The sequence below is a fragment of the Lissotriton helveticus genome, chromosome 7 (assembly GCF_964261635.1).
Source record: "Lissotriton helveticus chromosome 7, aLisHel1.1, whole genome shotgun sequence".
Taxonomy (NCBI): domain Eukaryota; kingdom Metazoa; phylum Chordata; class Amphibia; order Caudata; family Salamandridae; genus Lissotriton; species Lissotriton helveticus.
In genome coordinates, this window is record NC_136068.1 from 1,730,511,913 (window position 1) to 1,730,528,062 (window position 16,150).

General features: G+C 52.8%; 1 protein-coding gene across 1 annotated transcript in view; it reads left to right on the plus strand.

Annotated features, from left to right (window-relative positions):
- The window catches only part of LOC144769666 (uncharacterized), a 343,935-nt gene that overhangs the window by 244,875 nt on the left and 82,910 nt on the right, over nt 1-16,150 (plus strand). The window contains exon 20 of the mRNA XM_078653841.1: nt 15,672-15,926. Within this exon, the coding sequence (XP_078509967.1) occupies nt 15,672-15,926 (255 nt within the window). The remainder of the gene's footprint in view (nt 1-15,671; nt 15,927-16,150) is intronic.

Genomic DNA, 16,150 nt, shown 5'->3' on the forward strand with positions numbered 1-16,150 from the left:
GGGTGGTTGAGGTAAACAGAGTACTCAAGAACCAGCTGCGACTGGTTCCGCCCCCACTCTGCACCCTCAGACAAAGGGAAATGGTGTATAAAAATGGGGCTGTGTCCCCACAGATGTTGTTCTCTTCTAGGATCCTGAGGGGGCTGTTGCTGCTGCTGCTGGGCCAGAGGACCGCCACTTGGGGTGTCTCCCTGCCTGGAGACCCAGTGTGCTGGCTCTGGACCCAGCCTTGCCCCCCTGCCCCCCCCTGGAAGGACTTTTGCTGGACTCTGTTGTCCCTAGCGCTGGTGAGCGCTTCCTGATTTTCCTAGCGCCTGGGAGCGCTTTGTTTTGCTTATAGCGCTGAGCGCGCTTTATTGCGACCCCCTAGCACTTGGGAGCGCTGTTGTTTTCAGCCGGTGCCCACCCGGCGTGTGCCCGCTTGATTGGCCGATTTTTGAAGTCCCCTGGCGAGTGCCCACCTCGCCAGGGACCTGGCCGCCATAACGAGTGCCACCTCGCCTTGTTTATTGAAGAAGCCGGTGCCCACCCGGCATTGCCCAGGATCGTGAAGTCCCCCCCCCCCCGGGCCGCCGCTCTGCCTACGGCGACCCGGAAGTCCCGCCTCCAATACCCCCAGCGCCGCGCTGCTATTGGTTGCAGCGCGACCCGAAAGTCAGGCAGGCTGCGGCGGGACAGGGACAGGCGACCCGGAAGCTGCACAGCCGCCCAATCCCGGTGCGGCCCCAGAGGGAGAGACCCGCCTCCAGGATTTCCCGGTGAAGCGCGGGAGAGTCCTGATTGCCGAGAGCCCAGCAGCAGGAGAAGACCGGCAGTGACTCCCGCCCCCGCTGGAGGCCAGAGCCGGTGAGTGTTGCCACGGAAGCGAAGGGAGGGGCGCCGGGACACGCTGTCGGTGTCCGTACCTCCCCCTCAGCAGCGCGACCTCGCGCCCTTGTGTTCAGAGCCTGAGAGGCTCAGGGGACATGTATCTTTGATTCAGGGTCCCCCGTAAGAGGTTCCCTGCCCGCATTTCTTGTTGTGTGGAGCCCCGAGTGGCTCTCCAGTTGTTCTGGGGTCCCCCGAGAGGGCCCCCCCCTGGCCACCTTAGCGACGAGCCCTAAGAGGCTCAGGGCATTACCTGTTCTCGAGTCCCCCGTGAGGGACTCCAATGTGGCATATTGATTTAGGAGCCCGAGGCTCCTGGGGGCCATTTGTTCATTGAGAGACCGGCGAGGCTCATTGCCCACAATTATTTCACGAGCCCTGAGAGGCTCAAGGCGCCCCAGTGTTAAGGAGCCCAGAGAGGCTCAGGGGCAGTCCATGTGTTTAGAGCCCAGGGAGGCTCTTTGGGTGCCATGTGTGTTTAGAGCCCAGAGGAGGCTCCAGGGGGCATTTCCTTTCGCCCCACCAGTGTTCTGAGAGCCCAGCGAGGTTCCCACATTGGCCCCCTTGTTGTTCCTGAGCCCTGGAAGGCTCAAACCTCAATTGCACCAGTTGCCCAGCACTTTGTGGGCAACTGCTACGTTTAGGACCCTGACACTGGACACAGGGCGTCCTAGCCCCAACAAGGCCAGAGGGCCTAGGGACAGTCACAGAGGGTGACTTACGTGAGTTTGGCGCAATTGTACTTTTCTATGCACCTCTGAATGTATTGTGATGCATCATGTGTTTTCCTCCCTTACACCTCTGAACGAATGTTATGCATTGCATCATGTGTTTTGTGCTTCCACCCCCACAGGTATTGTGATGTGTAGGTGGTTGTTTTCTCCCTAGTACAGGTGGTGCTAGTGAGATCCTGGTTACCAGTAATTACTGGTTGTGTGATTTTGTGCTACAGTGATTTATATTCAAAGTATTATTTTTGAAAGTGTTACTTCTGATTCCTGACAGTGGTCCAGGTGGCCCTGTCTTGTACATATCCCCTGTAAATTCTGCCCGTGCCTCTGGCACATTGTAAAGTGTGTGTTTTTATCTAATGTGTTTTGGTGTAATACAAAGGCTATTTTTATATAACCTTGTGTGGAGTTTCCTTTGTGGTGGGCCTTTGGGTGTTGTTGCTGGGGTGCGTGCGCAAATACTTAACTTACATCGCCTCCAAGTTTAGCCTTGCTGCTCGCGCCACGTTACCTAGAGGGTGAGTAGGGGTTATCTTGGCGAGTAACTCCCTTGCCCTGACTTGGGGGTGGTGGTCTCTGACTGACTTTGGCGAAAGCCCTGGCCAGCCAGGGATCCCATTTCCAACATTGGCGGCAAGCGGTGAGGATAAGGATTTGTGTTTGCCTTGTACCTTAGTAGTAACTGGCCATACCACAAAGCTCTGCATTTTAGATGACCACATTTTAGGGGATTGTGTTTTTTGAAGTTTCATATTTTCTTCTCCTGAAGGTATCATTGTGCAATTGTGTCAGTACATTTGTCCCCCACCCTGCGCCCAGAGTCTGGTACCTGTGTCACTTGTGGTCAGGTTGAGGAATCAGGGTGGTAGAAACTGCCTTACCAGTCCGAGGGGAGGGTTGTGTGTGGATGAATGGTGTGTGGCACTAGGCAAGTGAGTGTGAGTTCTCTGGGGTAGAGAGCTTGCTGATACCTTTGTGAATTGTGTACTCCTGTGTTAGCTCAGACCCCTAGGTTCCCTGTGTGATCTTGTCACTAGAACGTCTGCCAGAATGGAGCTGGTTTTTGATTTCAATGATCTAGCCACATACGGTGTGTGGGAGCTGAGAAAGTTCTGTGAAGAGAGAGGCATAGGGGCGGATCAGTCAGGCTGGTATGCACTTAGGAGATGCATGGTCAAATGGCAAGAGGATCAATGGGATCTTGAGCGCAGTGAGGAAAGGGCCCGGGCTTCACACCAGGAGGGTGGTGGGTCTGTGGGGAGCCCTGAAGATTCAGAAGAGGAAGAAGAAGATGACAGCACCTGGATGCCAGTAGAGAGTGAGGACCCCATAGATAGGGAGTCCCTTGCTGGGTCCAGTATAGGAGGCAGCGCCTCGTCCCTTTCCCTGTCCCCAGAGGAGCTGGAAGATAGGAGGAGAGAAAGGGAGCACCAGCTCGCTTTAGAAAAGCTCAGGTTGGAGCATGCCCAGGCTATGGCGCAGCTGGAGCTTAGGAAGCAACAGCTAGAGACCGAGATGGTCTTAGCGCAGGAAAGGATAGAGGAGGCTGAGAGGGCCTCCACCAGGGGCAAAGTAGCTCTGGAGGATAGACTATCCCCTGCACGCAGTTTTAATTTTCTGGATTCCCCAGGGAGGGCTGAGTCCAGTGGTGGCAGCTATTTAGACTTCAGTGCAGAAAGTCCCCTACCCCGTGCCCACCGTATGGTCCCTTGTTCCCAAGAGGAGGAGTTAAGGTTGAAGTTCAGGGGCAGTAGGAAACTGCCTCATCAGAGTTGGTTTTTTTTATGGATGACTGTTCTGATGCAATGTGGGATTGGCTGGAGGCTAGCTCGGATGATGAGAGAGACGGAGTACTGAATATGTTTCTCAAAGAGCAGTTGCTCAGTGTTGTTTGTCCAGAGTTGCGCCAGCACCTGTTGAAGTCTGAATCCCTTAGTCCAAGTGAGCTTGCAGATGAAGCAGACCGCTGGGAGAGTGCTAAAGGTTCTCTAGAGTCATTAGGGAGTGACTCCAAAAGTAGTGGTTCAGGTATCTTCCAGCCCAGCGTGGTGGAGGAGGCTCAGTGTAGCCCAGCTAGGTCCCAGGATAGCGAGGAGGGTGTAGGGGCTCACTGCCTGGCTCAGTGGAGCAGGAGTGAGGAGGAGACCGAGGTTCCCCGGACGCCCGAAGCCCTGCCTCAGGACTTGGATGGTTTCTGTAGGGAACACCAGGTTGGGGACCTAGGCTGTCCTGTTAGTCCATTTGAGGAAGATCTCCTAGTGAGTAGAGGACCTGGAGCGTCTGTAGCCAGAGCTCCTGTGGTTCTAGAGTCTGGCAGTACCGCTCCGGTAGGGAGGGTACAGGAGTCCAGAGTGAGGAGTGATTGGGGGAGTTCCCCAGTGGAAGGACCAGTGGGTCAGGGACTACCCAGTTGGGCTAGGTTCCCGTGTAGTGACCCGGGTGGCACCACTTCTGGTCTGGGGGATCGTCACGCACTGTCAGGTGGACAGGGGACGGGAGATCTGCGCCAGACAGACAGTCACACAACATATGTCTCATTTGTTAGCCTCAGGGGGATGGAGTGTAAGTCCCCAGAAGTCCTGGAGTGCCAGGCAATTGTTCCACCGAAGGTTTTAGACCAGAGGTTGGAAGGCCAGGTTCAGGATCAGCCTGACCTGAAGGGTAGGATGACTGTAACCAGTGTCCTGACCGGTTCTTCTTCCAGAGGAACTTCTCCAGGTGGGAGGGGGCAGACCTCTGGAAGGGGGTGCAGAGGGTGGGAGAGCCCCCCTCTGACCCCGGTGCAACCTGAGTGGATAAGCCCTGGGTTGGAATGGCGTTCTAGGTGTACCCCTCGCCGGAGGAGGAGGAACCCTAGAAGAAGAGGTAGGGGGAGGAGAGCCTTCCCTGAGACTCCTGGTCCGCCTGAGGTTGTAGACCCTAGGCTGGAGAACCAGTGGCAGTCTAGTCCTGTCTTGCAGACAGGAAGAGTGGAAAATGGCCGCTATGTGCCAGGGGTTACTACCCCCCGCTCTGCGAATTGGCAAGGACCAGTGGCACCTGGGTGGCCCAGGGCCTGGTCCTGGCCGCGGACAGCTCGGGAGTACCAGTGGGGTAGCCCAGTTGGTCCGGATAGTGGTTCTAGAAGGAATCCCATGGGTTCACCGTGGCGTAGAACAGGAGGGTGTCCCTGCAGTTGCGGGTCCGTGTTCTATCGCCCCAAGCAGGGAAGTCCATCACGGTGGTGATTGGTCTCCCCTGCGTTTTGGCTGGAAGGGGGTTGTGTTGGACTTGGGCCCTTAGGGCAGGTTCACCCCTAGACTTTTTGCGTGAAATGGTGACCTGGCCATGGTGATTTTTGGATTCTGCGCACTTTCACTGTGTCCCAGTGGAAAATGCGTGCGCACTCTGAGTGCATGTGCTGAGCTAGGCCTGCCCGCCCATAGGAATGCATGGGGAATGTATGTGTCCCTGGTAGTTCCTGATGCGTGGGGTGTACAGGCTTGAGTCTGGTATGTGTGAACTCGTGTGAGTGAATGCTGTGCAACGGTGTATGCAGCATGTATGTGTCTAGTAGGGAAGCGCCATTTCTAGACATGGCTGTACGTGTGCTGTGAGGGTGCTGGCGTGTGATTGGCTGGAGCTGGCTGGCATGCCAGGCTCCAGGAAGTCTGGATGGGTCTGCCCGGTGGTGAGTGGGAGATCTGCATGAGTAATGTGTGGGAGGAGTGTACCTGTGTCCTGGATGGGCTGGGTTTTCCCCACACAATGCTGGCTCCGCCCCCCTGTGGAGAGTCTAATGACCCAGGCCCTGCCAGTGAATAGAGAGGGTGGTTGAGGTAAACAGAGTACTCAAGAACCAGCTGCGACTGGTTCCGCCCCCACTCTGCACCCTCAGACAAAGGGAAATGGTGTATAAAAATGGGGCTGTGTCCCCACAGATGTTGTTCTCTTCTAGGATCCTGAGGGGGCTGTTGCTGCTGCTGCTGGGCCAGAGGACCGCCACTTGGGGTGTCTCCCTGCCTGGAGACCCAGTGTGCTGGCTCTGGACCCAGCCTTGCCCCCCTGCCCCCCCCTGGAAGGACTTTTGCTGGACTCTGTTGTCCCTAGCGCTGGTGAGCGCTTCCTGATTTTCCTAGCGCCTGGGAGCGCTTTGTTTTGCTTATAGCGCTGAGCGCGCTTTATTGCGACCCCCTCGCACTTGGGAGCGCTGTTGTTTTCAGCCGGTGCCCACCCGGCGTGTGCCCGCTTGATTGGCCGATTTTTGAAGTCCCCTGGTGAGTGCCCACCTCGCCAGGGACCTGGCCGCCATAACGAGTGCCACCTCGCCTTGTTTATTGAAGAAGCCGGTGCCCACCCGGCATTGCCCAGGATCGTGAAGTCCCCCCCCCCCGGGCCGCCGCTCTGCCTACGGCGACCCGGAAGTCCCGCCTCCAATACCCCCAGCGCCGCGCTGCTATTGGTTGAAGCGCGACCCGAAAGTCAGGCAGGCTGCGGCGGGACAGGGACAGGCGACCCGAAAGCTGCACAGCCGCCCAATCCCGGTGCGGCCCCAGAGGGAGAGACCCGCCTCCAGGATTTCCCGGTGAAGCGCGGGAGAGTCCTGATTGCCGAGAGCCCAGCAGCAGGAGAAGACCGGCAGTGACTCCCGCCCCCGCTGGAGGCCAGAGCCGGTGAGTGTTGCCAGGGAAGCGAAGGGAGGGGCGCCCGGACACGCTGTCGGTGTCCGCCCCCCCCCTCAGCAGCGCGACCTCGCGCCCTTGTGTTCAGAGCCTGAGAGGCTCAGGGGACATGTATCTTTGATTCAGGGTCCCCCGTAAGAGGTTCCCTGCCCGCATTTCTTGTTGTGTGGAGCCCCGAGTGGCTCTCCAGTTGTTCTGGGGTCCCCCGAGAGGGCCCCCCCCCCCTGGCCACCTTAGCGACGAGCCCTGAGAGGCTCAGGGCATTACCTGTTCTCGAGTCCCCCGTGAGGGACTCCAACGTGGCATATTGATTTAGGAGCCCGAGGCTCCTGGGGGCCATTTGTTCATTGAGAGCCCGGCGAGGCTCATTGCCCACAATTATTTCACGAGCCCTGAGAGGCTCAAGGCGCCCCAGTGTTAAGGAGCCCAGAGAGGCTCAGGGGCAGTCCATGTGTTTAGAGCCCAGGGAGGCTCTTTGGGTGCCATGTGTGTTTAGAGCCCAGAGGAGGCTCCAGGGGGCATTTCCTTTCGCCCCACCAGTGTTCTGAGAGCCCAGCGAGGTTCCCACATTGGCCCCCTTGTTGTTCCTGAGCCCTGGAAGGCTCAAACCTCAATTGCACCAGTTGCCCAGCACTTTGTGGGCAACTGCTACGTTTAGGACCCTGACACTGGACACAGGGCGTCCTAGCCCCAACAAGGCCAGAGGGCCTAGGGACAGTCACAGAGGGTGACTTACGTGAGTTTGGCGCAATTGTACTTTTCTATGCACCTCTGAATGTATTGTGATGCATCATGTGTTTTCCTCCCTTACACCTCTGAATGAATGTTATGCATTGCATCATGTGTTATGTGCTTCCACCCCCACAGGTATTGTGATGTGTAGGTGGTTGTTTTCTCCCTAGTACAGGTGGTGCTAGTGAGATCCTGGTTACCAGTAATTACTGGTTGTGTGATTTTGTGCTACAGTGATTTATATTCAAAGTATTATTTTTGAAAGTGTTACTTCTGATTCCTGACAGTGGTCCAGGTGGCCCTGCCTTGTACATATCCCCTGTAAATTCTGCCCGTGCCTCTGGCACATTGTAAAGTGTGTGTTTTCATCTAATGTGTTTTGGTGTAATACAAAGGCTATTTTTATATAACCTTGTGTGGAGTTTCCTTTGTGGTGGGCCTTTGGGTGTTGTTGCTGGGGTGCGTGCGCAAATACTTAACTTACATCGCCTCCAAGTTTAGCCTTGCTGCTCGCGCCACGTTACCTAGAGGGTGAGTAGGCGTTATCTTGGCGTGTAACTTCCTTGCCCTGACTTGGGGGTGGTGGTCTCTGACTGACTTTGGCGAAAGCCCTGGCCAGCCAGGGATCCCATTTCCAACAGGCATGAATAAGGGTCTGGTGCGTCACCTTCAGTTAGTGCAGAATGCGGCAGCAAGGCTGGTGATGGACTTACCTAAGTACCATTCAGTCTCGGCCTCCCTCATTTCGTTGCACTGGTTGCCTTTGGATCGTAGAATTCTTTTTAAGACTCTTTGCTTGACCCATAATGCCTATCATGGTTTAGGCCCTGATGCTATTAATGCAATGTTTCAGCGCTATGTCCCTACCAAACAGCTTGGGTCTGCCAGCAAGAATTTGTGGTAGTTCCCAGGTACAAAAAGGTTAGATGGGGAGGCAGGGCTTTCTCCACCGCTGCTGCTAGGTTGTGGAACTGTCTTCCTAATGGGTTATCATGTCTTGTGTCTCACTCTCTTTTTCCCAGCGCCTTGAAAACCTGGCTTTTTACACAAACTGTGGTATGATCATCTTTATTCGGCTGTGCATTAGTCCTCTGTAGCGCCTTGATGCCCTTGGGCTAAGTGAGCACTTTATAAATCTAATATTCATTCATTCATTCATGCCCCCAGTTCGGATGTGGCATTTTATAACATCATTCAAATAACTTCATTAAGTCTAACAGGATTTCCTAGTTCATTTTATTTTCTTCTTGCATGCGGGAAAGATGCACTGTAAGTCCGGCTACTGGCTAAGTTGAACGCTCGCTGCTGACATCAGCAAAGACTTTCAGGTCAGTTGCTGAAATGTTTTCCAGGCTGAATAAACATTCCTTCTAGTTGAGGTTATAACCGAGCTCCGTTAAACATGGTAGTACCAACACCTGTTACATTTATCTCTTAGAAACAAAAGAAGTTCACTACACGAAACACGTTAAAGATCAATACCAAGAGAAGATCTTGCATGTGACCTGCATTATTGAGCTAGAAAAAGTGGCACTTTTCTTTCTTTTTCTTCACTCCTCTTGCCTCTGTCCGCACATCTCTTCTAATTTCTTCACCCTTGTTGCCTCTCTCTGCACCTATGTTCCTTCTTTCTGCACTTCTTTTGTTTCTTTCAGTACATCTCTTGCTTCTTTCTGCACCCCTCATGCCTCTTTGTGCACCCCTATGTTCTCTTTTTGCCCCTCTGTTGCTTCATTCTGCACCACTTGTGCTTCTTTCTGCATCCTTCTTCCCTCTTTATGCACCTCTCTTTCCTCTTTCTCCACCTCTGTCACTTCTTTCTGCACTTCTTGTATTTCTTTCTGCACATCTCTTGCTTCTTTCTGCACCCCTGTTGCTACTTTATCCATCCCTGTTCCCCCTTTCTGCACCTCTGTTGCTTCTTCCTGCAGTTCTCTTGCTTCATTCTGTACCTCTGTTACTTCTTTCTGAAAAACATGTGCATCTTTCTGCACCCCTCTTCCCTCTTTCTGCACCTCTCTTGCCTCTTTCTGTGTCTCTGTTCCTTCTTCCTTCAAAAACTTGCTTTATATCTCGGGATAAAACATCATGAGCATCCCTCACACACACCTCTTAATGATGACACTACTTTAGGTACTAGCTCAACAATGCTGTGCACTCGGGGTGCTCCTATCTCTATTTACAAAAAAAAACATGTTTATCTCCTCCAGGAACTATACTGTGTGTGTTTGTCACATCCCACCATCCCTCCCATCCACCACCAAAATTTTTTGTAAAAGGTGAGGAGGCACCTCACGGAAAGACCCTCCAAGGAGTTACTGATCGGTTCTCATTCGGGTGCTCCACTTATCATCATCGGCAGCCTTCACACCATATCAAATATATGTGAAGAAATGTGCTCAGCTTAATTGAAAAAAAGATGTGAAAAACTTGACCCCCTACTGTAGGAGTGTTAGAAATGGGATTTCTGGTTGGCTAATGCTTGCGCCAAAGCCAGGCTGAAACCACCACTCTAGTCAGGGCAAGGTAGTTACACACCAAAGATAACCCCTGCTCACCTCCTTGGTAGCTTGGCACGAGCAGTCAGGCTTATCCCAGAGGCAATGTGTAAAGCGTTTGCGCAACACACACATACAGCAGCAACACACTAGGCACACCACAAAAGGAACTCCACACAAGGTTATATATGAAAATAACCTTTGTATTACCATAAACACATTAGATCATAATCACACAGATACACTGTGCCAACTGGCACTGGGCAGTATTTACACATGACAGTGCCACGTGGGCCACTGTCAGAATCAGCACTTAGTAGAAATAGAATATTTGTAGCAGAAAATTACAAGTGTAGGAGACAACCAGTAATCACTACACAGTACTAATCACCATAGGGATAGATCACGCAGGGACACATAAACTGACTAACATAACAATACTAGGCCGAACAACCTCCTAAGCATAAAAACACATTTAGATGTATCACAGGCATAAAGGCATTGCACATTACGCATCAATCACATTTGGCATTAGGTAAACTGGCATAAAGGCATTGCACATTACGCATAAATCACATTTGGCATTAGGTAATCACCATCACAAACACAGTATACCATCACCCTGCGCAAGATCACAGTAGGTACTGACCCCAGGCCAACTGGCCTTCCGTGGGGCTCAAACGCCCTCTGTCCAACAGTCAGGGCTAGCTGCACAAAGCAGCGACAGCAAAGGTGCGCAAGAGTTTAGCCTAAACGTGGCCGCTTCCCACTAATTGCTGGGCAGCTATGTAATCCCAAAGAACATGTCCCCTTGGAGCACTCTAGCTTCTGGAATAAGCGTGCGCCAATTAGGGGGAGAAACTGGCCCCCAAGTACTGTGGAGTGTACTGGCGCTGTCAATAAATGCCCTGGTGCAGCCACTCAGGCTCTGTAGGTGCTGGGGCAAACATGGGCCTTTAAACAACTGTGGCCCCGTTGGAGTGGCCCTCTAGCTTGCGGAACCGCTCAGGAAAACAACCCTGGTACCTTCACTGGTGCCCTACGGGGAGAAGACCACGGGCCCCTCTGGCCCTTTAAATAAGGGTGGCCAAATGGTGGAGCGGCCCGCAACAGCGGGTCCGCTCAGGATGCCCCACAACATTGGAGCCACGCACAGGCCCTACAAACAGACAGCTGTGCCCTGGGTTGGAGTGGCCCGCAACAGCGGTGCCGCTCAGGCACCTCTCGCTCCCATTGGCACCGGCATGTGCCTTGTTTTTATTTCCCCCAGCTGGCTAGATGTGTTGTTTTTAACGGAGACTTGGATCTCCTCCTGTTCGGGACCCGACATGGTCAGAGCTCTCCCCCCAGGTTTTCTCCTGTTTCATCTGGACAGGCCTGTGGGGCGGGGTGGCGGAATTGGCATCCTTTATAGGGACTCGCTAGTTTGTAAAGCTCAGGATGGAGGAGTGAGCGACTGTGAGAGTTGTCAGTTCTCTCTTCGTGTGTCACCTACGGAATCCATGACGGGACTTTTGATCTACCGTCCACCTGGAACGCTGGGGAACTTTCCCAATTCCTTTGTAGAAACTGCAGCTCTTCTTGCCTCCTCCACGGGGAATTTTCTAGCCTTAGGGGATCTCAATATTCATCTTGATGACCCCTCGAACTCGCTGGGTGTAGAGTTGCAAGGCGATCTCAAAGCTTTGGGGATCAACCTGGCTAATTCGGGCGCAACTCATGGGAAGGGCCACCTGTTGGACCCCATATTTTCTAATTCGGTCTGCCTTAAAGCCTTGCCAGCGCTGGCTCTGCCATGGACAGACCACTTCATGGTGCCTGCCCAGTGGCAGTTCGATGCTCCTGTCGCACCAGCCCCGAGGGTATACACCGTAGAAAGAGCCTGGTCTAGGCTTCCAGTCGACACCTGGGCGTTACATCTGGAGGCGTCTCGGCCTCCCCTTGGTACCAACCCGCTAGTTGCGGATGAGAATTTAAACATCTGGCTCACCAATTCGCTGGACACTCTCCTCCCCAAAAAGAAACAACTTTCTAGGGGTAAGAGAGTGGGATCTGCGCCCTGGTATACAACTGAGCTGAGGACATTAAGGAAGGGCTGCAAGAGGCTGGAGCGGACCTGGCGGAAAGACTGGAGTGAAACGAGCCGGAAACAATATCGGGCGGCTCTTAGTACCTATAAAGTCGCTATTCGGGCAGCTAAATCAGGGTTCTTTGAGGAGAGAATAGGCTCTGCGGCCAACTCCTCGAAGGAATCATTTAGGGTCATTAAAGAACTTCTGAAAACCCCCGAACCTCAGGTCATTCACGAGGACCCACGTGAGAAATGCTCAGAACTTGCCTCCTTCTTTAAAACCAAAATAGACAACATCTTGGCATCTCTTCCTAGGTTATCCGAGGAGGTACCCTTGGATGGTAATTCGGGACTTCAATCCAGGGTGCAATCAGCGGAGCTGGCCTCTCTTGGTCCCGTCACAGTGGAAGAAGTCCTCACAGTTTTGACGGCCATGAAAAGCGGCTCTCCGAAAGATCCTGCACCCATGAAGTACCTGAAGCAGGTAGCCCCCATCATCGGCGGTCCAGTGACGGACCTTATAAACCTGTCACTCACCCAAGGAGTGGTGCCCCCTAGTTGGAAAGGAGCGGTCGTTAAGGCACTCCTGAAGAAGCCTAACCTGGACCCAGCCGATCTTGCCAACTTTAGACCCATTTCCCTACTCCCCGGCCTTAGTAAGGTGGCGGAGAAGTTGGTGAATGGGTGCTTATCGGGCTTCCTGGAGTCCAACTCTCTTTTGGGTGACTCCCAAACAGGCTTCCGCCCCGGTCAGGGGACTGATACTGCCCTGTTGGCAGTCGTGGAGAATGCCAGGAGCATTTTGGATTCAGGGGGATCGGTGGCAGTGATCCTCCTGGACCCCAGTGCGGCATTCGACACCGTAGACCATCAGGTGCTTCTCCAACGGCTGTCGGGGGTGGGGGTCTCGGGGATGGCCCTCAAGTGGTTTGCTTCTTTTTTGGAGGGTCGGACATTTGAGGTATGGGAAGGCCATGAGAAATCATCTTCAGTACCTCTCCAGTGCGGTGTGCCACAGGGCTCATCGTTGAGCCCTACTTTATTTAACATTTACATGGCCCCTCTGGAGAGTGTGGTACTGCCTCTGGGTATTAAGATCATCAGCTATGCTGATGATACTCAGTTGGTGGTAGGGCTTTCCCAGTCGGCTTACCATCCCGACCGGCTGCACACGTGTCTGGATAAGATCTTCACGTGGATGTGTAGCTCAGCACTCAAGCTTAACGGCTCCAAGACTGAGCTGATGTTACTGGGGAATTCCCCTCCCTCTTTACCACCTGGCAGTTGGCCTAGCTGCCTGGGAGCTGCCCCCACCCCCAAGCAGGAGATCAAGAGCCTGGGGGTGTGGTTGGAACAGGACCTTTCCTTTAAGACGCACGCTAAAAAGACCGCAGGCGTGTGCTTTGGCCTGCTCCGATCAGCTCGGAAGATCTTACCTCTCCTCCCAGTCGCCTCTAGGAGGCTACTTATCCAGGGGCTTATCATCTCGCGGCTGGACTTCAGCAACGCGCTGTTTTTGGGTGCCCCAGAGTCCACCCTAACCAAATTGCAGCATGTGCAGAATGCGGCCGCCAGGCTCCTGACAGGCCTTCCCAGGCGTCAGTCAGCACGCCCTGCGCTGAAGGTGCTACACTGGCTCCCTGTGAGGGAGAGGGTGAGCTTTAAGGCACTTTGTTTGGCCCACAAAAGTTTGCAGGGGAAAGGCCCTCCGATCCTTCGGGATATGGTTCAACCTTACAAGGCCTTCCGTTCCCTCCGTTCTGATCATCAACACCTATTGCAGGTTTTGAGGGTAAGGAAGGCAAGAACTGGTGGTAGAAGGTTCTCCATAAATGTGGCCACCCTGTGGAACTCTCTCCCTTTTTACTTGCGTTCGGAACCGAGTTTTTTACGTTTCCGTAAACTTTTAAAAACCTATCTCTTTCCTGCCTAATTTTCTGTGCCTAGTAGGGTGGCGTTACCTCTCTGGATAAGCGCGGGGATGCCCAAGGGTAACCAGGCGCTATATAAAACTCAGTAATAATAATAATAATAATAATAATAACATACCGGCTCTTCTCGGTGAGGACTCCTCTTCGCCTGGTCCCTCTTCTGGGACCGGGACTTCAATGGGGAGCCGGCGAGGCTCCTGCCAGTGTCTTGTGGAGGCGGGGTGGGCTCCCGTCCTCCTCCTCACCGCACCTCACTTTTCTTCTCTGCACCGGGACCCGGAGTGGGCTCCCGTCAGTTTCCGGCTCTTCTCTTGGGCCGCGCTGTGATTGGGCGGCCTCCTCAACTTCTGGGTGGCCCGCCCCCAACCAGGCAACGGCGCCTGTCTTCCGGGTCGCGCCGATAGCGGCCCAGAGGGAACTTTTGAAAAGCGGCTCGGGCCGTGGCGGTGGTTCTGTTGGTGGCGGCAAGTTGCGGGGTGGGCACCCGTTATCTAAATGAAAGCGATTGTGGCTATAACGCAGGGTTGGCACCCGCTAAGTATACAAATAAGACTCCACCAGGCAGAGACGCGGGGTTGGCACCCGCTATCGAGCAGAACATGCGGCAATCCCCAGGCAACCTCTCCGGGCTGCATTCCACGCAGAGGAGTGTCCTCCAAGCGCCAGGGACCCCAACTCAGCAACAGGTCAAGGGGCAAGCTGGACAACACACAAGCACTGCTCCCACGAAGCACAGTGTTCCTCAGTGAGGGTGTAGCGCTTTTCAGCCAGGAGCACTCTTGCCAGAAATAAAGGGCAAAGCGCTCTTCCAACTAAAGACACAGGCCGGGGGGGGAACAAGGCTGGACACAGGGCCCTCCAGCAGGGAGGCAGTCCCTTGTGGCGGTTCCTCCTGAAGCCCAGCAGCAGCAGCCCCCCAGCGTCAGGATGAGCACCTCAGAACCCTTTACATGGGGTCACAGGCCCTTCTTATATACACAACACTCCCTTTGTGACACAGCAGAGGGCTAGGAGGGAACCAGTTACAACTGGTTCAGGAGCACTTTGTTTCCTCAGCTCCTCTTCTCTATTCACAGGATGGGCTAGAGACATCAGACCCACCACAGTGGGTCGAGCCAGCATTGTGGAGGGAAGGCACAGCCCTATTCAGGTCCCAGGTGCAACTCCTCCCTCCCATCTACATGCAGATCTCCTCATTCACCACCGGGTAGACCCATCCTGGCTCCTGGAGCCAAGCACACCAGCCAGCTCCAGCCAATCACAAGCCAGACAGTCAATTCACATTCACTGCACAGACATGCCAACTTCTAAAAGTATCACTTCTACACTAGTACTATTAAATCTGCGCACACCGTCGCGCAGCTTTTAATCTCACGAGTTCGCACCTATCAAACTCTCCCCTGTACTCCTCTCACATCAGGAACTACCATGGACACACATATCCCCCATGCATTCCTATGGGAGGGCAGGCCAATCTCACCACAAGCACTCAGACTGCGCACGCACTTTACACTGGGACATAGTGTTAAAGTGCGCAGATGCCAAAAACAACTAACACCAGGTCTATTTAAAAGCAAAAAGTTTAGGGGTGAACCTGCCAAAACGGCCAAGTCCAACAAGGAGCAATTGAGAAGAATTTTTCTAGCTTGTGGATTTTATGGCTCTTTCCGGTAGCCTTACTCTGCTACTCACTGTTTAAAGCTTGCATTGATGTGTATCAAAGCATTGATGAAAGCATATCAACTTAAACTGTGTGCTATTATTGCAGAATTGTAGCACATGCCTCTAGTACAGGGAATATTATCTCACTATATTCACAACAAGAAACACTTTTATTGCATGTGTCATTTGTATGAATGTTTGTATTAGCTTGTGGAATATATACACCAATAAATTGGATTTAATGAACTAGATCAAACATATTTTCTGGTTTGTGCACTTCCTAACTGAAAAGAATTATGTACTATTTTTGTCACTCTTTGGAATTTTGGATTAAAAAAACTTTAAACCCATGCGGGTCAAAGGATTAACATTTGATTTTCTGTTACTCCATTTGACTAACACTCTTTTTTTATGTCCTCTTGCACAGAGACATTTTGTTCAGTATTTCCTCATTACAACAGGAAAATGAAACTTTCTGTTGCCTGTGATTCCTCAGCCTACATTTGTTTTTGTTCCAGAATTCACAAGAAGAGCGTGAGGAAGAGGAGGAAGAGAGTGACGAAGAGGAGCAAGCTGAGGAACAATTGGAAGAGGAGGAGAAATCAGAAGTGGAGGAAGGAGCAGAGGAGGAGGAAGTAGAAGAGGAAGAAGAAGCAGAGGAAGAGGAACAAGTGGAAGAGGAGGAGGAGGAAGTAGAAGAGGAAGAAGAGGCAGAGGAAGAGGAAGAAGAGGAAGAGGTAGCAGAAGAAAAGGGAGAGCCTGAAGACCCAGAGGTAATGTCATATGTATGTTTTCTGAATAACCAGTGACATCTTTTAGGGGAACTTTAAAGATATTCTATGACACTGAGTGAACATCTGTGAACTGATTTGCACCCACAATGCTTTAACCAACGCACCTGATCTTTTATTTGTGTCTATCAATAATTTGCATTTATTAACATGCTGAAGGCTTTAAGAGTTGAAAAGACAGTCTAATGTTTCAGGATATAACTACC